At 37.4% G+C, this 25,505-nt stretch overlaps 1 protein-coding gene across 1 annotated transcript in view; it reads right to left on the bottom strand.

Moving 5' to 3' along the window:
• EYS (eyes shut homolog) overlaps positions 1-25,505 on the bottom strand; it is a gene marked incomplete at both ends in the record, with an annotated part of 718,966 nt that overhangs the window by 89,588 nt on the left and 603,873 nt on the right. The window contains 2 exons of the mRNA XM_084285295.1: positions 19,315-19,535; positions 22,191-22,299. Of these exons, the coding sequence (XP_084141421.1) occupies positions 19,315-19,535; positions 22,191-22,299 (330 nt within the window). The remainder of the gene's footprint in view (positions 1-19,314; positions 19,536-22,190; positions 22,300-25,505) is intronic.

Genomic DNA, 25,505 nt, shown 5'->3' with positions numbered 1-25,505 from the left:
TAGTAAAATGATTGCATTTGAGCTAGGAGAGTGGATACTGGCACTGAGAAAAATAATGGCCCCTAGATATTTCAATATTAAAACATGAAGAATTTGAGCATTACAGAAGAAAAACCAAACAGAATAAGCAGACCATAAAATTTGATATAACAGAAATAATAGGAACATGGTACAATAGCAAATACAGCTTCGGGAAAAAAACAAGGGTTGGGGGTAGCATTGCACAGAGATGTTACGATAGAATCTAATTCTCTCAAGAAAAAAAGAAAAAGGCCTGATGCTCCAGTAATGTAAAACAAACATAATATACCTTGACCTCAGCAGATAATTTACTTGAAGTTATATTCAAAATTATTAAACAATACAGTAATATTGGGAAGTGCCTGCCTGGTCTGCCTTCAGCAAAATGCCCTCAAAACCAGCAGGTGATAACAGAGGAATGTGAGCAGGATGGGACACCCAAGTCCACGTGAGTGCTTGTCCCAAGCTGATAATGCTAATGAGGAACTCCACAGCAGCCTCCTACCAGACAATGCAATAACCAGGGAATTATGAAGAGACTTTTGAAACCAAGGAGCCTGGAGATGTGCAAGAGAGCTGGGAGAGGCCCCAGAGCGGGATGAGGAGCAGCAGCCCTGGCTGGCACTGCTGTAGTGGGGTGCAGGCAGTGATAGGGGTGAACACAGAGCTGGAGCTCCCACACCTCTGCAGGTGGGTACCCACACTTCTAGAAGTGTTTGCAGCCCAGGCTGGGCTGGGTGCCCACGCTGTGAGGTTGCGTGCAGATCAGTTACAGAAAATTGCTTGGAAATTCATTGACATTTATTAACGTTCTGCAGTAAGTAGTACTGTGGGTTTTCCGTCACATTACTGGTATCGATCGTGAATGTATAGTGCAGTTATTGCCAGTTAATTACATGTCATTAATAAATCCATAAGCCACTTTGATCCTGGTCTAAACCACATGAATTAAGCAGCTTTTCCCCCATGAGAAATATTAGCAAAAAATTTAGAATAGGTAAAAAACTGACTGTGTATGAAAATTCACATCGAATTTTCTGAACTACATAATTCTGAACATGCACAGACTGTTGTGCTTATATATTTGGGAAGTCTGGAGGTCAAAATGAAAGCACCAGCTAATTTTACACACCGCTTGGAGCCAGGCACTGCTTGAAAGCAAACAATCTGAATTACTGTCTGAGACAACCTAAAGTTTGTCTAAATTGAGAAAATGGATGTAGACAGAAAAAATTGCAAATGTGGACATCCAAGTAATTATCCATATTGCGCTGTGGCAGATTTGTTTCCAGCTGTATCAAATATGGATGAAAGCATTTAATGCGACAAAAATCTTTGAAGTATTGAGTTGGCTAAAACCAGACGCAAAGGTTCACAGTCATGTTCTCTGCAGAATAAAGGAGAGCCCTGCATTAAACTCCTACTTTTCAGACAGAACTAATTGGTTATTACTTAAGAATTCTGTTCTTTTCTGATTACTGGAAAAATCACCCCCCTTTTCTTTCTTCTGTTTCTCAAAACAGAAAGAATAAGGCAAACATAATGCTATTTACCAGTAGCTATGGCGACTGCTTGTAGGAAAGGGTAATATGTTCACAAAGGAGAAAAAAGAAAGATCCTCACTATCTCCTCCTTAGACTAAAATGGAAGCAAACCAAACCAGTTCATTCGTTAATATATGTTTCTTTACTCAAGCAAGCAAAGTGGGAGGGCAAATAACTTCCTACAGTTCAATGCATTAATTGGAAAATTGTTTTAGGAAGAGTGCCTTAACACTTCAGGAATTCTATGCAAAATCATTATATCATCTTTCTCTGCTGAAGATTTGTCTGGCAGCTGACGGCTTTGTAATAATTAACTCCCTCCAGAAAGCAGGATGATAGTGAGGTCAGGAGAGAAAATGTAAATAGGTCATGCAACAGTCAGGATTATTGGCACACTATCTTTATAAATAATTGAATCAAGTAAGTCTCCTGGCTGCAACATATCCTTGTGATGTTGGATTCTTGTTCATATTGATGTGGTTCTGGGACACAATATTGATTTAATCATCCTTTCCTATTAGATCAGTGTTGAGAAAACATGCTGGTTTTCTCTTCTCTACATGTCCATTCCAAAACAGGGAGATCTGAAAGTGTTTGTTTGCAATTGCCCTCTCTGTTTGTGCTGCACTTATTTAGAAGCCAATTTTAAGCTGGAGTACCAAAGTGCTGTACTACTTAATCACGAGCTACTATACATTCAGCTAACATTGGGTTCTAAGGGACACATCAAGCCATTTTATTTCACCAACATTAAATACATATTAATGTCTAAAATATTGAAAGACAAATGTGACAGAATTGACTTTATATTAGTTTAGAGCTTACAGTCTTTCTCTGCTGTTATTAATCAGGCCTGTGTGGATCACTTAAGTCATTCTGTTGTAAGGGTTGCAAAGTTGTCTCAAGATGAAAAGACTATTTTTTATCTCAAAGGATGAATTCCTAGACTTCTCAGAAACACATACACTTATCTATGCCTGCTATCACTAGAGGTAGAGCAGGTTTTGCCCTTTTCTTTGTCTCAGAAGTGAGAAGCAAGTGGATTTCTTTTTTCCCTAGTTTTACTTTACACTGACATCCATAGTGATACACGCTGGTAGCAGCAAGCCAGTGACACCACAGCAATTTCTCTCCTACAGAGTCATTCATCCAGCAGTTTGAAATGACTCAAACAGCACTTTGGTGCTCTGTTTTCCATCTCTTTTTATACCACCCTAGCTCTCCCCTTATACTGTCTATGCTTTGCTTTAAAGAATAATAAAGGCAAAGTTAGACAAATTTTTAATCCCTGGCACTGCAGTGTTTTTGCTGGCTCTGCACCCCCACACCCAGTCTTTACCTTCTGTCTATAGAAACCACTTAATAAGTTCAGGACATTTTTATGCATGCTTCTGACTGCAGGTCCTTCATTGATTTCTAAAGATGATCCAGCTGAGTACAGCAATGAAACAAGCACCTTAAGAACTTTTATTAGGGTATAAATGAGACACTGTTTCTCAGATTTCCCTCCTGTTGTTTTCTGTTCAGTTCTATAATGCAGATCAATACAATCCAGAGTTATCTTGGGTGAACAAAAAGTTGTTGAATGTATCCAGCTGTGGGCTTGATTAGATTTTCACTTCACTGGTATAAATCAGAGTAGCTTCACGTAAGGCAAGGGAATCTCAGCTCTCTGAAATGGTGTAAGCTGAGACGTAAATGAGAACCAAACTCCATTTTCTTTCATGTGTTCTGCTAGCAGTGTCAGCTCAAAATCATGTGTCAGAGGATGAAGCTTTACATGTAAAAACTGAATTGTACTATTACTAATTATTAATGATTACAGCAATTGGGCAGAGAGAAATATACCCATAACATTTGCTGGAAAGAAAGATAATTGGAGATGCTGCCTCAAAGAATTTGCACTTCTGCTTCTGTGACTCAGATGTCAGTTCATAATTCCTGCTTGAGGAAAGGTAGGTGTTTGGAAGAAAGGCTGGTTACAGGCATAACTTAGCTCAAACAAAAGGCAGCTCTGATGGATGGCTTGAATATGTTGATTCTCTCTTTTTAACAGCACAACGTGTTCCTGTTTTTTTCTGAGGTTCATTCTGCATTCAAAAATGAAATAAAAGTCTCAAGCTTAATTCCTTTTTATAAATAAATTATATGTAAACAAAGTATAAAAATATTTTCTTTGCTTTAAGTGAAAATAAGATAGCAGTGCTATGCAGGCTTTTGCCTATGTGCTTATACACTTCACTGCGCAGGATACCTTCACGAACATAGCATTTCTACTAAAATACATCATTCACTAAATCTCACTGGAACTACTTACATAAGGAATCCTTTTGGGAGTGAAGTAGCTTGATTGGCCCACATAGAGCACTCTTCTTCAATGTAGCATAGAAAGGGAAATGAAATCAGGAAGAGCATAGAAAAAAACTCCTCAGATACCACAGCAATAAGTGAAAAAACAGGATACACTCGGATGGAAATAAACAACGACAATCTCCCCTCCTTCCCGTGCACACAGAATTTTTTATGCAAATATTTACTGGGTAAGCAGTACAATTATCAGAAGAAGTTAGCAGTCCTGAATTTTACTTACTGAAGAAGATATTGCAAATAACTGCAATGAAGCACAGAACAAAAAAAAGGCGGGGGCATACACAGAAAATGGCGCACCACTGCTGGGCATTATTATTCCTATTCTCCTGAGGTCTTAATTTAAAATGTGCTTTTTTTTTTTTTTTTTGAAGTGCAGAGATAAAAATGCAGAGGGGAGAAGGGACAGAGGTTACAGGAGACAAAGAACATTGAAAGCCTTTAAAAATAGGTGCAACACACAAAAACACGATGACGAAATAGGCCCCAGCACAACAGTCATTTTTTAATTATTTATTTATAAATCTAATGGTGTTTCAAATGCAGGCTGGCATAAGGATTCTCAGAAGTGGAGTATTTTTCTCCTCTCTATGAAATTTAAACATTTTTGCCAAGCTACTGCCAGTAGGAAGGTGCTTTTATGAGAAGCAAATTGCTTGAATATGCTACTGGGGGATTTACTTTCTCTGTAGCCCTATTTTTAGTTAAATGCCATAAAATGCTGGCAAAACCCAATTACTACCAGCTTGGAAAAGTTCTCCTTTAGCTCACCTTTAAGATCTACTGCATTCTGTCCAGAGGGGTTTCAGTACAAGGTCCATTTCTCTAGCTGTGAGTGGGTGACATTCCAGCTCTAGGTGGCAGTAACCTATAGCTCTTCCATTTCAGAGTCTAGCAGAGGATTAAAATCAGCCCAGGCACAGAGAGCAGTGTTTCACTTCGATATTTCACAGAATTTCACAGAATTTCTAGGTTGGAAGAGACCTCAAGGTCATCGAGTCCAACCTCCAACCTAACGCTAACAGCCCTCCACTAAACCATATCCCTAAGCTCTACATCTAAACGTCTTTTGAAGACTTCCAGGGATGGTGACTCCACCACTTCCCTGGGCAGCCTGTTCCAATGTCTAACAACCCTTTCAGTGAAGAAGTTCTTCCTAAAAGATATAGCAGAAACAAAATGCAACTAATTAGGATTTCTCACAGCCAAGAATTCCATGGCTTTCCTGGCAAAGAAAAGGAGTTTCTGAGGCAAAGAAAATGAGTTTCATCCAGTTACTTAAATCATGATCTCTATTTTTTAATAAATTGTACAAATCGAGTGTTTTTCTTTACCTCAGGTTTTATTTCAGAAAGGGGCTGGTTTACATCCATGGACTCTTCGACAGTGCATAATCAAACAGCTGCAGAGAGAAAAGCTGAAATTTGGTATAAAAATAATCTTCCTCATTTTGTCTCTAATTATGTTTCTGTAAATTGGAGTAATCTGTGTTGAGTGAACTTGGGATGCACTGGGTATATTAGGTTTGCAGCTAAACTTGCAGTGTTCCTGACTAAGGAAAGTTACTTGTACAGCTTCCTAGTCCAAGGTGGCAGAATGTGTATGCAATCTGTGTCAAGGACTTGAGAAATATATATAGACAACGTTACTAAAACTGCATATTACCAAGGTTAGCCTACAGAAAATGGCTGCAAAATAAAACATCCAAGAATCAGGAACTACCCAACTGATAATGAAAAAAAAAAAAACAAATGCACAAAATATGGACAAAAACATACTGATAAACAAAGTCATCATATACCAATGCATGCCATTGTACATATGCGTATACAGTTATATAACAATGTACAACTATTTTCTACTATACAAAATAATTTTCCACAGAATGTGGATCAAAAGATGAGGTTTTAACTGCATTAGTTCTAGGCAGAAAAAAAGATAAATTCATTTCAATTACCATTTTGTACTCATTCTGCACCTACCAAGATCTCTTCATGCCCACAAATACCATCTTCTTCATATTAAATCACAGCATTTTATCATCACGTTACAGGACAAATATCAGCTCATTTTAAAATGAAAGTATTATAACCTCACATCTGCTCTTAAATCATCAACCCAGCTTTAAAGACATGCTTGAAAAGAAGCAAGCAATCGTCCATAAATAAAAAGTGTCCTGATGTTGAGTCCTGCTCCATCCCAGCATTGTCTCATGCCTTGCAGTAGTTCATATGCAAAACATGCTCTCCTACTGATGGAATCCACTTGTCCTTGCTATTAAGTGAAACACAGCAGGACCCAGAGAGCATTTGCTGAAGCTGAAAACCGACTTTATAATTTAGCCTTGAATCTCGAGCTGGCATAACTATCACATTATAAATCTGGATGCTGAGTCTGAACACTTGTAAAGCAAATAAAATAAAATCCTGATTGCTTTGTATTTTTCATTTCAGTTTAAGAATATGTACTAAAATTAGATCTCAATGTTAAAAACATCTTATGTTCATCCACTCAAAGAATTTCAAAGCCTAACAATTAAATCGGTATCTGCCAACAGTAAAACAAATACATGCTGTCTACCTTGCTGTTATTCAAAGCAGGGAAAATATTAAGGATACTCAAAGACTGCACCAGCTTTTAAAATTTGAGTGGCTACATTTGACTAAATGTTAAGAGAGATGCATGTTTATATGTTGCATTGTTGTGCCATGGTTCCTGCAACAGGGACAAATCAAGGAGCCATTTTCCGAGGGCCAGTGCAAAATCCGTCCCCTGTGCCAACTTAGCTTCCAGGGTTTAACTGAAGCTTAAGCAAATTTCACCCTGGGGAAGGCTAGGGTGTGAGGATAGAGACAATCAGAAACTGTGAGAAAGCACCACAAAGAGGGAATGGATCACAGCTCTGCTTCTGTGCATTTTCTGGGACAGTAGGTGGCATGAGACGAAGGGAAATTCCAACCCTTCGGCTGTCTTTCATCTTAACTTCTCCATGAAATTTGATTTGGGGAAGGAGGGGGAAAAAAACCTAGCCACCTTTAAAATACCCAATTTATTTGTTAATGGTTGTTAACCACAAATGTTTTTCAGTTCAATTTACCCTCGATTTTTCTATATAGTTTATTCTCTCCACTACATTCATATATTTATCCAGGTAGTGACTCTGTTCCATAGAGTAATATCATGACTTCTAATGAAAAACAAGAAAAAAAGTCTGGATTACATAAAAAGAAACCATGCTGAAAACATGTTTAGCTTCAATTTTAGGTTTTAAATCAATCTCTGATTTTTTTTTTAATGTGTGAAGTTCATAATTAATCCCTGAAGGTATCCAGGAAACAACTTAAATCTGGGTTAATGAACTACTGTGCTTGGTTTCCACCCTAGAAATACATTGCACTGTTTCTGCAAATGTTTTACGAGATGGAGAGGTGGATGAATAATTGGACAAGTATGACAACTGAAATATAATGATGATAAACTACCATATTACATGCCACTACAAAAAAAAAAAAAAAAAGAATAATTACTGGAAATTCCTCAGCTTACAAATAGTACCAGTCTTTGTGTTTTAGCTGAAGATTTGTATTAAAAATGCTAACAGTTTATAACTCAAAATCCCTTGTTAAGAAGAATTTATTTTAGAATAAAATTTCTGTTACTGATGCCATATCACCTCCCAGCATATTTCTGTGTGACTTTTTTTTGGCTTTTCCAGACTCTGCTTTGTATAATTATGAAGAAAATAAATTAAATTAAAGCCATGAATAGTTGCTGGGCAAAGACTGTCATCAAGAAAAATAGAAAAAAATGGCTATTTACAGGACAGCTATTGTGCATCTTGAACAAATGTTGTTCATTTATATTTCATTAACAGTATCACTCTCACTGTACTCAAGATTATGTTCTAATTACCATTATTGTCTGTTGGGGATCTTGCCTATTTCCCTGTTGTTCTCTTACAAATGGTGGGAGACGGAATAAACCCAATTGCCCTTTGCACCCTCCCCAAGAACGTATTATAAAACTCCATAGTATAATGAAGAGATGACAATTACAAATATATGATCAATACATGCTGAAGAACTAGAGCCACCATATGGTAATTAAACTGTCTGAGTGCATATACACATGCATGTGTTCATATATGAACACATACTTAACTCACACTTTCATAATTCCTGATGATTACAGCAAAGATGACGAGATGGTAACTAAGATATGAAACTTCATTCTCTACTAGCAGCCTCAGAGGAAACTTGAAAGAGAAGTCATGGCCACAGCTTCGGAACTGAAGGCTTGCATACCCCTCTGCCATCTTGAGAAAATTCTGGGTTGAGTGTAGACAGGGAGATTCAATTTAAATAACAGTGCAGCATAGAGGAGCCCTTATAACTTGCACTTTGACTAACTGCTTAAAACAATTTTCCTGATTCTGAGTAACTTGTCTCTGTCTGGGACATTTCACCCTCTCTCCAGTTGGACTTTTTCAGAATTTGATTTCATTGCTATTACAACCTATTCTAGTATGAGTGTGAAAAACTACCAGCAGCTCTATATTCTTTCATGTACACACCAAAATAAAATAATTTTTAAAGTAATTTATGTGTTAATATATTTAGAAGTGGCTCACGTGCAGCAATGACTAGGATGTCCAAAAACTGATATTACTATTTCATATGGTCCAATTAAAATAACACAAGCACATTAGAAGACAATAAGAAGAAACAATATGGTCACTTCTGTGTAACTTCCCTTCAGAGCAATGAAATACTTTCTTATCTGACTGTAAAACACCTTACTAGAGCAATGCGAGAAGAGATCTAGTGTAAACACTGACCTCCAAGCCAGATGAATTTTCCAAAGAACACAATAAGGCTAAATTGATGGGCATACAGAGAAGATGACCCGAATACAACAGAACACAGTATCCCTTATTGAACACTGAGGCCTTGTGGAGTAGTACAAATCATGCCTTTACATCTCTGATCTTCTAACTCATAACACTTACGCGCTATCAGTTCTTGAAGTAGCAAAGAAGCCATACCAGCTGTACTCTTATGAGCATCTGAAGTATGTAGTTTAGCAGGGTATGACTGGTGAGTCTGATAATAGTACAAATACAACTATTACAAAGAGAAGCCTGTCCCTAAAGGAAACCCTTCTAAAGCTATTCAGGACTTTTTATTTAGTAATACAGTATTCTAGTCAGGTAACTGAACAGCAGTGGTACTGTTTAATGGATAAATGAAATAATAATAATAGATAACTATTACTGGAAATAATTCCATGAGCTTTTACAGTGTTGTTGTGAAATTCAATGATTCTAGGATTTTTATTGTTCCACAACTTGACTAGAGCAATGCTAGAAGACTCCATGGATTAAGGAGAATGCCAATGGACTCATAATAGACTTTGTGCAGACCTCTGCTATAAAACCTCATCAAGATAATCTGAGGAAGGTCCTGGTTGAAGGAGAAACAGATTCTTGTTTGAAGGTCTCTATCCTTGTATCTGCTAAGGTATTATGTTAGAAAGAATCAATCTTTAAGAGTGGTTTTATCATACATGTTCTTGAACAAGACAATCTTTTTTGAACAGGGATGCACTAACTCTCTAGCAAGACACCAGGTAATTCTTAAGTCTATGGATTCTTTACACATAACACACACACCCTTTCACTTAAGAACAATATACAACCTCAATAGGTCTTCCCTAGCAAAAATAAAAACTCAAACCATTTCACTCTTTCACAAGTTTTAAGATTGATAGGTAATCTGAAACAACTGGACTCAATTGTGGGCAAGACTGTCTTTACAAGCATCCCATATATTGACCCACAGAAATAGTCAGCGAGGAAAAACTGAGGGACTAGTGAGCTTACATTTGCCTTTGAATATTCAACTAGACAACTGTAGATAATTGGTACAGGCAGAATGTCCCTTCTATTTCTGTCTTTTCTCCTCCCTAAAAGCTAGATTTTGGCTAGGTTTGGCTAGCTAAAAGAAGCCTAATCTAAATGTATTGTATTCATGCACATACAACATATGGACATGCACATAGAGAACTATGAGTATGTGTATGCCACTGTTTGTATTTAGCTCTACATATGATCATAAAGCTTTTTTTTTTTTTTTTTTTTTTTTTTATGAAATCCAAAAAAAAAACCACCAACAAACAAAAACCAACAAGGCTTAACAGTCATAAAAATAAAATAAAATCCGGTTTCCTATCTTTCTAAAAATAACTTTTAAAAAGTGAACTGAAATGCTGTCACTGAGAAAGAAATAAAGTAACAAAAAAAATTTCCTAACACTACTATAGCTCATATCCAGACACTCCACATTCAGGCTGAATATTAACCATGTGATTTTCAGTTCTCTATTCAACAAGATGCCAAAGGTGAAGAAGGATTCTCAAAACCATAATCAAAATCTGTTCTCTGAGGTCACCTCAGATAAACTTCACTCTCCATGATAAGCTCCACAAACAGTTATTCAGAACCTTGTTCAATCTCCATTCAACCACACTAGTAAGGACTGAAATGTCATATTTTTTTTCCTCCCTTATGTGATTTTCATTGCTTGAAGTCCAGAAATCTATCATTAGTAGGTAGGTGTGTGCGTTAAGTTAGGAGCAAAGGAATAAATGTTCTAACATATATTACAGATACTGCATTATTCATCTTTCTCAGTACCAGTCTTGTAATTTTATTGTGATATCTTACAGTAAACAGCTAGAGCCTATAATGGTTCCTTATGGAAAACATACACATTTTACTGAAAACATGATCTCTGTGGAATCTTGTGTGACCATTAGTACAAAGAATGTGCACATTTATCATTTTTCATACATCTACTACATGTGATAAACCATATAGTAAACAGTGCCGGCTATACTACTTGTCAGGATTTACAGAGCAGTGAACTTACAAGAATGCACGCGCTACTTCTCTAGTTGGACAAACATGTCTGAACAGTGTTTTGAGTAGTTATACATCCATTTAAACATCTCAGTCACTTCGGAAAAGGATACTATTTGATTCATTTCCCCGATGTTTTAAAGCTACTCCATATAAGATTCCCCTTCTGGAAGCAGTGGTATCACAAATGCCAATTTGGTTGTGCGGTAATCCTTGAAAATGATGTTGCATGTATTTCTGGGAATTGAGTCAAATCATTCCAGAATGATTGCTATTAAAATGATACTAACTGGTATTTCAATAACTACACTAAAATTTGAGCTATTGAAGCGTCTCTGATTTAAATACAATTGAACTGAGATAATATATAAACATCACGTTTAACAAATTTTGTGCACAGCTTGCACATTGTCTGAACAGTGAGGAATTTAAAGTCTATTTATACTTGGATCCTTGCTTTTTCTGCATGCTCTGTTTTCAGCATGTTGCTTTTCACACTAATAGAATACTAAATCTGCAGATCTGAGAACAGAAAAAATTGATTTTTTCCAGACATTTTTAATAGAACCACCACCGTACTGCCTACTTTAAAAACAGAGGAAGGTTTACTCTTTGATCATCTCTTTTTCCAACTTGTTTGCTTGGATTTGGATTTTAATGCTATTATTCAACCAACAGAATTTGTTACTTCAACAATAGTTCTGTCAGAAAATGAGGTTCTGAAGCTAAAAAATTCTGAAAAGTGTACCACATTTTAATCACTGGTAAAAGAGTGTCCTGGTTTCAGTTAGAACAGAATTAATTTTCTTCCTAGTAGCTGGTGGAATGCTGTGTTTTGGCTTAGGATGAGAAGAGTGCTGATAACACCCCGATGTTTTAATTGTTGCAGAGCAGTGCTTATACCAAGCCAAGGACACCTCAGACTTTTGCTCTGTCCTGCCAACAGGCAGGCTGGGGGTGCAGTAAGAGCTGGGAGGGGACAGACCCAGGACAGGTGACCCGAACTAGCCAAAGGGGTATTCCATACCATCTGACGTCATGCTAAACAATATATAGGGGTGGCTAGCCGGAGGGAGGGGGCCGGACTGCTCGGGGTTAAGCTGGGCATCGGTCAGCGGGTGGTGAGCAATTGCATTGTGCATCACTTGTTTGTACATATTATTATTAGTAGTACTATTATCATCATTGTATTATTATTATTATTATTATTTTCCTGTCTTATTAAACTGTCTTTATCTCAACTCACGGGCTTCACTTTCCATTTCTCTCCCCCGTCCCAGAGAGGGAGGGGGGAGAGTGAGCGAACGGCTGCGTGGTGTTTAGCTGCCAGCCGGGTTAAACCACGACAAAGAGTTGCATATTTTAAAGAAATTTAAGTAGAAATTATGTTGGACTAGGAAAAACAGCAGTCAGGTTCTATTGTACACAACAGTATGTATTACAACATAGTGTTAGTAAAACTGTAGATTAAATTTTCTCTATTGCTTGCCTCTTTGACATTCCCATAAAAGTATGATGTAATAAACGTATGTCCAACAGGATTTTGGTCATTTTAAGAAAACCAATGGTATTCATTCTCCTCAAAAATGATTTGACAGATTTTCTGAGTAAGAGTGGCATTATTTTTCCTAAGATCAGGTGGAACCTGATACAATGAAAAATCTCTCTATCAGAAAAATAAAACAAGTTGGAAGTAAACTTAAATAATATTTTTATTCATCAAAGCCCAATTTGACATCAGCATTAGAAAAAAAAAATGAATTTTCAAATGTGAATCTCTTTCATATCTAGCAAACCAGCTACACTAGCTACATAATTTAATAAAATGTACAGGATCCAACAAGTTCAGTCTCCCAAATGAGTCTTCCTAAATAATGGCATGTAGAAGCATGAATTGAAATAGTAATACCATCAGTTGCTGGAGTTGTCAAACGTGTAGGTGAGCACCTTTAGTATTGACAGAGCTAAGCCAAACCCAGCCGTTTGGAAGGAAGCAGAAAGCAGGATATCTTCCTTATGCAAATCAGCATTACTCAGGCACATATAGTGAAAATTCTGTAAAAGTTTAAGGTATGAACAACATATGTGGGTCCAGGAAAAGAATTCATGACTCCCATCTGGAAATCTACTCCTTTTTCTCCAATGTCAAATCTACTTAGATAAAAATGAAACCTTTTTTTTTTTTTTTTTTTTTTTTGGTTTATCTTTGTGCATGAGTTGAACACAGCAGAACTTAAAATATTATTTCTGAACTTAATATCACAGAATCACAGAATCACAGAATTTCTAGGTTGGAAGAGACCTCAAGATCATCGAGTCCAACCTCTGACCTAACGCTAAACCATATCCCTAAGCTCTACATCTAAACGTCTTTTAAAGACTTCCAGGGATGGTGACTCCACCACTTCCCTGGGCAGCCTGTTCCAGTGTCTAACAACCCTTTCAGTAAAGAAGTTCTTCCTAACATCCAACCTAAAACTCCCCTGGCTCAACTTTAGCCCATTCCCCCTCGTCCTGTCACCAGGCACGTGGGAGAACAGGCCAACCCCCACCTCGCTACAGCCTCCCTTGAGGTACCTATAGAGAGTGATAAGGTTGCCCCTGAGCCTCCTCTTCTCCAGGCTGAACAAGCCCAGCTCCCTAAGCCGCTCCTTGTAGGACTTGTTCTCCAGGCCCCTCACCAGCTTCGTCGCCCTTCTCTGGACCCGCTCAAGCACCTCGATGTCCTTCTTGTAGCGAGGAGCCCAAAACTGAACACAGTACTCGAGGTGCGGCCTCACCAGAGCTGAGTACAGGGGGACGATCACCTCCCTAGCCCTGCTGGCCACACTGTTTCTGATACAAGCCAGGATGCCATTGGCCTTCTTGGCCACCTGAGCACACTGCTGGCTCATATTCAGCCGACTATCCACCATCACTCCCAGGTCCTTCTCTGCCTGGCAGCTCTCCAACCACTCCTCTCCCAGCCTGTAGCTCTGCTTGGGGTTATTGCGCCCCAGGTGCAGGACCCGGCACTTGGCCTTGTTGAACTTCATGCAGTTGACCTCAGCCCATCGGTGCAGCCTATCCAGATCCTCCTGCAGAGCTTTCCTACCCTCAAGCAGATCGACACACGCACCTAACTTGGTGTCATCTGCGAACTTACTGAGGGTGCACTCGATGCCCTCGTCCAGCTGGATCCATATGGAGTCAAGTCCAGCCTGCAACTGGACTTGACTCCATGTGGATCCTAATGATATGTAACTAGGATTCATATTCATATATCAAACAACAGCATCAACAAGAAAATGGGAGCTCTGGAAAACATTCTTGCCTGAGTCTCCTAGTATATAAAAGAGATCTGTAAAAGGATCCTTGTAATATGATCAGTTCTGCTACTTCAAAATATCTGGTTCCTTTCTTACCTTACATCTAAAGCACTGATGGGAGACCTATTAGCAGTTCTAAAAAATTGACCTACAGTACTATTAATGTTACATGGGAGGTGCTTCCATGGTCCCTGCTTTGAGAATAGGAAATAGCTTATTCTCATCTTTACTTCAAAAAAAAAAACACCCCACAAATCAGATTTTGTGAGATTGATAATGTAGACCTGTGCTAAAAATCTGAGAAAAACATTTATAAAGGGATAAAAGCTTACCTTTAGATGAATTCCTTCAGCTAAAACCTGACTTGACATGCATTTCTGTCTTATGGGCACAAGGAAGCACAAGAATTATTTCTAGCATATGTCATAGGAAAGATTCAATATTTGAATAACCCCTTTGAAATGGAAAATGAGACGCAAACATAGTCAGAACAACATTTTAGAGTCTCCAAGGTCTTCAGTTTGAGCTCTTTTTCTAAAAAAAAAAAAAAAAAAAAAGTAGCAATCATAACAACTGAGAATATATAGAGAAGAAAGGAACCATGAAATTTGTCAAGTCACTTCACCTACTCTCCTCAATAGCTGCAATATATGGAATTGCATCACTCATCAAGTTCCACTATAAATTTTCTTTTTGCTTAAAATAAAGCTAATTTAAAATTCATTTTATAACTTTCAAAAAGGCATTAAAAACCTTTTCAGATGAAGTTTGGAAAAAACTTCAGACTGATTTTCTCATTCCGTGAATTAGTTCTTTAAAACTTAAGAACAGTATGTTCTTTCAACATGTGGAAAACAGACAGTTTCTGAAATATGATTTAAAATGTGGCCATTCCTATCTGTAGTTGTAAAGGTACACTACTGATGAAATCTACATTTCTGGGGAGGTATTTCTTGCACTTTCAGGGACCAAAACTGAAAATTTGCTTTCCTGGCATAGTTGGTGCATATGGCATTCATCGTGGTTGAAATCTGAAGATAAGTGCCTCTCTATTGAAATTTATTGCTAATTGAGTTTGATTTTTCAGTCTTAGCTAATTGATTAACATTAATGGACCCATCTGCTGCACCAATACATGGGGAACAACAACAGTAAGAAAAATCACTGTGAGAATAGTTTGAGACACTGGAAACATGAGTGTTCGTGGGAGCAATTAACTTTGAGATTGTACTGTGCACTACAAAAAAACAAACTTGTCTATGTTTACATTTTCCTGAGTCTTTATACAATTTAAAACAAATGTATTAATCAACTGCTACTAGCATTGCATCTGACAATTGTCAAACCATTGGTGAAGTAATTTTATGAATTTATTTCCTACACACAGATGTGTCTTCTTAATTAACACTAAGCTTGGTTTGCAACATCTGGCTCACACGAAGAAGGGGCCACACAGAATATTAAGAGCTTCCAAGGTTAATCTTACCATGCCCTTTCCAAACAAGAACTTAAAATAAAATAAACTCTGATTTCACAAAATTAGCCATAGAACTATATGCCACTCAAGTCCTAAATTTACTGAATAGTTGTTATTTTTTCCTCTGAAATAAACCACTCTCTGGAATGCTACATTTAGCATGGATTTAAAGTGCAGTGAAAGAGCTAGTGAACGTGCAAAAGTGCTTCTAAAAGCCACAGGGCATTTACAAATGAAAGAGAATAGTTTTTAAAAACTAACAAAATAACAGTTATGTAAAGAATTATAAATTTAGATTCATACTAAAACTCATTCGATAGAGCATATGTTTAAAACAGAATGGCTTTTGTACTACACACAGATTTTTAGTCAAAATATAAATGGAATTGTGATAACACTTTTTTTTTTTTTTTTTTTATGAAAGCAGAGGGGCTCTTAGAGCATAGATATAACCATATAAGCATAACTTCAAAAGAATAAAAATAACAGGAGATTTTGACTTCCACAATATGATGCATTCATTAATTTCATACTGTGGCAAAATGGTGATTGTGTGGCCTGTCACCATCACCATGGCCCTTCCTGGACACCCTGGGGCAGTGTCTGACCCTTGTCAGGCAAGTAACTTTCATTTAGGAATGACTGTAAAAAATGTTTCTTATGAAACACACCTGCCTATGCAGAGCAGTATGTGTTGACAAGTTCCAGTGCTCATTATAAAACATGGCTGAGTTATTCATTATATAATACTTCATGGCCTTTCAAAAGCAAAAGCTCTAATTAGTCGCCAAGCACCTGAAGAATAACATGCAATAAAAAAAAATCTTTTTTTCTTGCCACTTAACAGTGTAAGTGAAACAACTGACAACATCTGAAACAAGTCAATAATAGTTTCGTAAGAGTTGTCAAATCACTGCTTGTTTCATCTGAAAAAAAAAATACAATAAATACAACTAAGTTGTTTCCAGTAATAAGTAGACAAATTGATAAAATTAATGGTGGAGATGGGAATATTACTACTATTGACATGGTGGTTTAACATGGATGGGCAGCTCATCACCACCACACCGCTCTCTCACTTCCCTTCCTCAACCCAACAGGGGGAGATAATATGGTGGAAAAATAGGCTCATGGGCTGAGAAAGGGACAGGGAGATCTCTCAACAGTTACTGCCAAGGGATAAACAGACAGCATATGGGAGATAAATGTAATTTATTTCCTATTACTAGCAAGCTAGAGCAGTGAGAAAAACGAAACAAAACAAAACAAAACAATCACGTTCTCTCCTATCCACCCTCTTCTACCTCCTCCCACCAAGCAGTGCAGGGGAATGGGGGCTGCAGTCCCTGATGCTTTGTGTCTGCCGCTCCTTCACGGTCACTCTCTGCTGCTGCTCCACGTGGGGTCCCTCCCACGGGATGTCATCCTTCTCGAACTGAGCCTGCAGGGGCTGCCCACAGGCAACAGCTCTCCAAGAACTGCTCCCACATGGCTCCGTACCACGGGGTCCATCCCCCAGGAGCAAACTGCTCCAGCACAGGTCCCCCATGGGCAGCAGCTCCCCCCAGACCCCCTGCTCCTGTGTGGGCTCCTCCCCACAGGCTGCAGCTCCAGCCCGGGGCCTGCTCCTGCGCGGGCTCTCCACAAGATGTTTTTTTCCCCTTTCTTCAATCTGCTCTCTCAGAGGCCCACCCAGCGTCACTCCCTGGTTTGGCTCTGGCCAGCAGTGGGTCCCTTTTGGAGCCATCTGGAGCTGGATCTGCTCTGACATGGGGCAGCTGCTGGGCTCTGCTCACAGAGGCCATCCCTGCAGCCCCGTGCTGCTAAAACCTTGCCATGTAAAAACAATAGATTATTTACAGTTTATTATTGCAGTCATAAATATAAAATCATTACCTGAAGATAACAATGTTGTGTAGTCTACATGCACCATTTGAACACTGGAACTGAGATTTTTTTTTTCCATAGAAACTATATACAGAATATCCACCTCTTTTTTCAGTTTTCCTGTTCCACATATAACATGGTGTGAACTACTACAGGGTTCCTTGCAATCTGAATAGTGGTTTATCAGCTAGTTTTGAGGATAAAGCAACTAATAAACCATTGTGGAGCTAAGGGAGAGAGTAGTGTCTTTCAGCTTCAAGAAGTATTAAGGAACATTTGTAACTAGGAAGAATGTGATGAGTACTACAGCTCTAAAGTTGATCTGTTTACTATATAGAGTTTGCTAGACTACATACTTGATACATAGATTCCTAAATAGTATTACAAGGAATTGCCTGGAAAGAATTACAGGAAGAGTCTATTCTCACAGAATATTTCTGTTCCTTTTGGGAGATGCTTCATTCATTGAAGCAATCAATTCAGGTCTTAAGACAATAGATTTAGAGGAAAAAACTTTGAGGAGTATTCGCGTCCACATTAGAGACACTCTGGAGCCAGACCTGACAAGGTTGATCAGGAGGTATAAAAGTCATTATTCTTCCATACCTCCTCAATCTGATGAAAAGCTGTGGAAAATGGGATCAGTAAAGAGAAGAAATGGGTTTCTGACCCTGGCATTGTCAGGCAGAGTCCGTGTAAAATGCCTGCCAGCACCTTGTCACCCTGTTTACATCCAGCACAAAGAAATTGTAGAAGATGGGTACATGACTCATCAAGAGTGAATCTTGTAGATGTGTCACACGCATATTTTTCATCACTTCTCAGAAAAGCAGAAGCAATTTGTTCTCCCCTTAGTTAATTACATGGTATACAGTGATGGAGCTGTGTTGCACATACTGTGGACAAAATGAAGCATCAGGACTTTAGGATGCAGGAATTGCACCTCTGAAGATCCCTATCTATTGACCTATCCAAATGGGACTTCCATATTCTGAGACACAATCTGTTTTGTGACATCTAGAGGAATGATCAGTCTCTGAAAAAGCAAATCCTGTTCTGGCAAATATATGTTATTAAGTCAGAACTGCAGAACCTGAATACTTATAAAACAGGCATGGCAACTACTTACCAATTACCATCAATTTTAAACAGAAATGCAGTTCTCAAATTCTGAGTGCCTTAGACAAGTTACTATGGCTTAAAAACTTACTGTGCTTCAACTGAACCATCATTCAACTGAAACACCATCCTCTGTGCTTTTAGCCCACATCTCTTTTGGATCCCATTTCTTCTTTCATTTGATGCACTTTAACTTTTAAAGGTTCTTTGAGCATACTTTTTCATAAGTGCTGAAGGTGATGACTCACTTGTTGGTGTTTTCATAGCATGGTGATGAATGCATGTGATGTGTATCCAGAACACCATGAGGATGGGTGAGGGTACAGGCCTAGCAGGATATAGAGTTGTTAGACAGAAAAATGAGACCTTATGTGATCTCGTCCTATCTGTGAAAAGAGTCTGATTTAGTCACCATGCCTTATAGGTGAACTAGTTGACCATGAAGGAATTCTGGCAGCAACCCAATATGCATGTAGCATGGACAATGTAATTACATTTTATATCTGTTTTCATGTAAGCAAATAAGGTGTAAAATCTCTCTGGTTAGGCATGAAGCATTATCGGGACAGAAGATAGGTGATTACTTTATTACACAGAAAATTATAATAATTTCTCATTAAGGATGAACCTACCAGCCACTGTGTAAATAGGTGATAAAATGGTAACTCTTACCTAGTGCACGTCCCACCATTGTGACATGGATGATATTCACATACTGGAACATTACAGTTCTCAACATTCCTCCCTCCGAGAGCCTCATCTATGATGAACAATTCTTTGTTGTTAACTTGAAAATCCCTAATGCATCCTTTATAGCCATGTATCTGCCCAACACATCGAGGAACCTTTTCATGAACAGGAACATTTCCAAGAAAGATCGATCCAAAGGCGATCTGCCGAAACAAGAAGAGAAACAGCAGAAAAGAATGTGGTATATGATGGTACTATAAGCAATGAAGGAATAATACGAGATAAAGGAAACAGCCATTAGTTGAAGATGGTCAAAACTGATGATATTTGATTATAGGATTTTTTTAAACGTCTCTCTTTTTATTTTACTTTGTACAAAGAGACTGTTTTTATGTGTGTGTATATCTTCAAATGTGTAAAACAACATATGTTCTATGAAATATAAATTTGAATTCTGAGACTTAACTAACTTTAAACATGGTTTAAGGTTTTTTTAGTGTTTTCCTCATTTTACACAAGTTTTACAATCTTGGTTGAGGGTTGGCACAGGAACACAGGAGAAACTGTATACTAAAGGATAAAGCTTTCCCTTAGGATCAGGGACCTCCAGAATCCCCCCAAAAAGGAATTATGAAATAAAGATTTTACATTTCCTAGATGAGTGACAAAAATGGACCACTATAGTGAAGACCAGGAGAAAAGGGAAAGGTTTAGTTAGTAAATTCTAGGGTTATAAGTACCTAGAACATCCTGATAAGGATGCCAAGGGAACAACCAAAACAATTTCATACTGCGTCTGACCAAGTCTAGTGTTCTTGTGCTACCTATCTAGGAGGGAAAACCTTGTCCATAACTTTTAAAGGTTTTGTAAGTGACTCATTCAGTACTATGAATTCCACCCTCAAAGCTGGTGCTTGACTATTTAGAGCTCTGATATGGGGCTTCACCATGCCTAAGTTCCTTTGCCTATCAGGAAATGAAAAGATCATATATATATATATATATATATGTATATATATATATATATTTTTTTTTTTTTTTTAATTTAAAAAATCAGGTAAAAAAATTCATTATCATTCTGTGATAAATTTACTTATACAATGCCACCAATCCAGAAAGTGAGTGAAACCTAGTCAATTCAAGTATGAATAAATCAATGGAACAACAAATATATCACAGGATGTGTAAAACTGAGAAATCATTTACGTGAGGAGATAATTTATAGATAAGGAGTCCTTCACTATCATATCCAGACACCAACTGCAAAATTTAGGAGCAGAAGGAGGAAAACATCATGTTGACTTGTCTAGATTTCACATATCTATATTACCTTGTTTTGCTGTTTCTTATATGGCTTTTATCACTGCGTGAACTATGCTGCTGACAATCTAAAGTGAAATTTGGAGATACAATGAACATGAATGCCTTCAGATATTCCTCTACTTACAATGCATTTCATTTAGAAAGAAAAGAAAAAGAAAACACTACACCTTTTAGAGCATGGATAAAATTAAATCAGATTTTTCACATGGAAAGAATTCAAAGACATCAGTTCAGCACTTGTCAAATTCATTTCATATCACTTGACTCTCTCTCCTATCAAACATAGCTGTAAACCAGCATAGCTTCGGACAAGATTTGTAAGTAGTATTCGCAGACAGACATTTTCTCTCCATCTGTGAACCTGTTACAGAATTAAGCAAAGCACTGAGCTGGAATGTACAATGTCTATGATAAATATATATATGTATGTATGTATGTATCTATATATATATGTATGTATGTATGTATGTATCTAACAATATATAACAATATATAATATATATATAACAATATATATATGTATGTATGTATGTATGTATCTAACAATTCTCTTGCAGCGCAACATTTTTATTATTGGACTTATTTTACAAAAGTGTTGACCTGGGGGCAGACCCAGTGAACCACAGAATAACTTCAGTTGGCTCTCCTCAGTTTCATGCGTCAATGGTTTTTATCATAATGTTAGATGTTCAAACTCATGCTAGTACACCATAAAGCACATTTTTTTCCTGTAAAGGTCCTGTTCTGAGTTAAACTGACAGAACCAGAATATATTTTAAGGAAGCACACAAGAAAAATTCCTGTTAATCTTGTTAATACCCTAGCAGCCTTAACATAACATTATGGTAACGTTATAGTAACTTGCAATGCACATCATGATTAGTATCTCTACAGTTAATTGTACTGTCTCTTAGTGAATAAACTTATAAAGTGAACTCTCAATCATAGTTCAAATTCTCACGTCCCAAACCACCTAAGACGTACCATGCAGAAAGAATCTTGTGATGCTAGAATGCAGAACAAAGACAGGTGATAAAATGGAGACAAAGAATAACAGAAAATCTCAAGATCTGGGAAAGTTGGCCTGTTGCCCATTTAGGGTGAGTCTTCTGTTACCAGTTTCAAAATGGAGACAATCATATTTATAATACTGTTCAGAAGGCAAATCCTAGCAACAGTTCTGACACCAGGTTAAGTCAGTGATGATTCATAACTGCCTTCCACTATACAGTGTCGATTGCAAACAAAAAGTAACCAGGATTACTGCTAGGCATTATCTGAATTGTTCCTAGCAGCACTGTGGCCTAAGTCAGTGACACTGCAAACATTTTATTTTTCCTCTTGCAGTATCAGTGTCCTTTTCATGGACTTTAAGCAGCTGAAATAGACGTTTCAGGGTTCGGTAAGCTGAAGAAATCATTGGAAATACTATGGATGCCTTGTGTGAAATGACATATTAAAGAGAAAGTAAGTGCATATAATGATATCTGTGTGTTCAAAGCAAATAACTGTTTTTTGATGTTTTGCAGACTCACCTGAGATGCTTGATATGAGAGCGAGAGTCTGTGTTGTACAGGAGGATTTCCATCTGCAGCCATTTCAATCATGCAGTACCCTTCAGGACTGCTAACAGGCAACATATAGCTGGAAGGAAACAGAAGATCTCATTACTGTTTATGCCACTGACAGAGGAGTATTCGAATCTCATACAGCAAAGGCAAGGTGAAAAAGATGCTTCTGACTCCATGAGGGATGACAGCCTTTGGACAATAAGAATTCTAGTTTTATGGCTACATGGACTAACCAGGACGCAAAAGATGTAAGTTTCTTCTTTTAATGTCCCTCTTCTATTTGCTTTCCTGCTGTTCTTGACTCTAGTTTTTGAAATGTTTACAGAGATGAAGAAGAAAGAGATCTTTACATGCGCAAGTGGGTACTGATAAATTGTAAGTGCAAAGTGTGGCTGACATGTGGTCTCCCTAGTATAGAAGATTGTTGGACAAGTATCATTAATGTTGAATGATGCTGAACTCCAAAGGTGGAAATTTCCTCTTCCTGCCCTACGGGGGAAACAGAAATGGAGTAAGAAATGAAAGGCTGCATACCTCAGAGCAGCAAGATTACAAAGTGATATAGTTATTGCTACTTGGGAAGCATGCTGTTTATGTAAACTCTGGTACTGAGCTTCATAGATAAAGAAGAATATAATGTTAAGGGAATTTGTAAAGCAAGCACTAGTGAACATTAAATCAGACACCCCAAATTCTTTAAGTTCTGTCTATGATGAGATCTCAGGAAATGTTATGAGTAATATCAATAACAAAAACCCAATCCTACAAGATGATTTTGAAATATATATATATATATATATCAAATATATATATTTAGTATTTAGAAAGGAATTTGCATAAACATTATTGCAGCAATGGCAGAATACGAGAATATTAGTTGATAGGTTCTTTAAAACCAAGCTTTGATAATTCTGTACAAGTGTTTCCCACTTCCATCCTCAGTTTGAATTTTCAAATACTTTAAAAGTAAGTGTGATGGGCCTCCTTTTGGGAACCATGTTCATGTTTACTGACTACATGCACAAACGCTAACATACAGGTCATCAAACTCTACTCAGTCATATCCATACAATTGTGTTTCCAGAGTAATGCCTTTAACAAGAAAAATGTTACATTTTCACAACATTTTGATCCTGAAAGAAATGTATACATTTATTTGGACTGCCAAATTTCCCATGTTTTTAGCTGAACTAAGAGACAATGCCAGGAATCTCGTAAACTGTTTTGTGTTGGTGCAACTGAATCTTCATGTCAGGCCTCAGACTTATGAAAGAGTTAACATATTTTAAAGCCCATGATGCCCTGAACACTACAAGCAGATATTACTACTCTTATAAATGACACACCTCAGCCCTTCCAAAGATAAATTTACTCCTGGATGAACTGCAGCAAAACCTACCGCACTCTTGAATGCTGACTTCTTCATGTACCACCACCTGTTTGTCTGTTTCCATGGTATAACTTATCCTGTGTTATGCCTTGAGCTTTGCTTTTGTACTTGTGTCTACAGATTTACTTTCTATCCTCCTATCTGTAGATCCAGCATGAAATCCAGAGCCTCAGTTTTCACCTCTGGGTGAAGTTACTGGGAACACTGTATTGACATAAATTGATATAGTATCAGGCCCCTAATGAATATGGGTACATTTCTAACACTAACTGCAGTTCAATGACATCTGAGTGAGCAGGAAAAAAACAGTACATCCACCAACACAAGTCACATAGGCAGTATGTCTATATCAGCAGGTGATGCACCCATATAAATAAATCCTGCCTTTCTAATGGCTATGTTGCTTCTGGTTCCAGAGCTACTTCAGTCAATACTAACTCATTGACTTTTCACTGCATTCTGCTGCACGGGGTTGAAATGTGTTAAATTATTTCACCTTTGTAAGTATGCAACACTTTTCCTACTATTGAATCAGGAACAACAGTGTTTTAAAAGTTGTTTACAAGACAGGTATTTGAGTGGCATCTTCTAGATCGCCCTTTAAAAATGAGACCCAGTCTCTTAGACTATTCAACTGAATTTGAAAAATGTTCATTTTTTCTTTAATTTTAGGTTTTAAAAAAATGAAGTTGTTAATATTTTAAGTTCCTTCTTACGTAGTATAAAGTTATAATAACATTTCATTTTTAATGTAGGGAGTCAGCAGCAATATCTGCCATTCTGAAGATTAGCTAATTTTCACAATATCTTTATAAAATGTGAACTGAATAAACACAAGCTCCTTCTCAATAAATAATAGGCCTTTGTGATTCCCTTTTTAAATACTCACATAAGGACAAGTTTGGAGAAAGTACTTCTATCTACTCTGATTTCCAGCCAATTCATGGTATGGAAAAATACCTTGAATTTCATTTCATGTTCCTACTAATACTTCTGCTCCAGGAAAATCACAGTGTATAAAGATAATTTCTCAGGTGAAAGTAAATTTACCCTTCTTGTGGGGAAAAGCAACTCATAACCTTTCCTTGACATCAGCCAATGTGGATTTTTTGGCATAGACCTAATATACCCATGGCAGTGCCTCCTCCTCACCCCTGCCTTGTCCCTGCTTTTCAGAAAGATTTCTGAAATCTGCATATTCTGCAGTTTCTATATTAATTCAAGGTTTAACCCTACATATCACATTTGACAATAGTCCAACTTACAAAGAATAAAGCTTTAAGTGATGTGGCAATATTCATAAATAAGAATGTTTGTCTGATAGAAAAGAATAGAACAGCATGGTCTATGTCACTTTGATCAGCTTCAAGCAATTAGCCTACCAAGCTAAATTCAGCATTATGAATTTTCATTGCAAATGTCTGGTATTCAAACATTATCACTGCTTTGGGTACATAAGTTCTCTTGCTTTGATTCTTTGCAAAGGAAAGAAAAAAAGACATAGAAAAATAAAAATAGGTGCAATTAAAATAAACTTTAAAGATTATTCAATGCTGAAACGGTTTTTACTGCAGTATCTTTATGAAGCTAATCCCAGGTATCCTAAATCGTATACATGCTAACACGGTTATCCTTACTCAGGTATATCTGGTGATTCATTCTACTTTTAAAGTAACATGTCAGAAAAATGGAAATAATAAATACCTATAAGCAGCAGCTATTACACTGTGATTTTGAACATCAGGTCTCAACTTCACAAAGAACATAAAGCTATATATTTTTTTTAAGATGCAGCAACGAAAACTCAAAGAGAAGAGAAGATTAGATTGATGTCAGCCTGCAGATTAGTGACTGAGCTGTGGGAAGAAAGCAGAGGCTGTAAGCAGCAA

Source organism: Netta rufina (assembly GCF_964035555.1).
Source record: "Netta rufina genome assembly, chromosome: 3".
Classification (NCBI taxonomy): domain Eukaryota; kingdom Metazoa; phylum Chordata; class Aves; order Anseriformes; family Anatidae; genus Netta; species Netta rufina.
The sequence above is the reverse complement of the archived record's forward strand: the minus strand, read 5'-3'. Positions and strand labels throughout refer to the sequence as shown.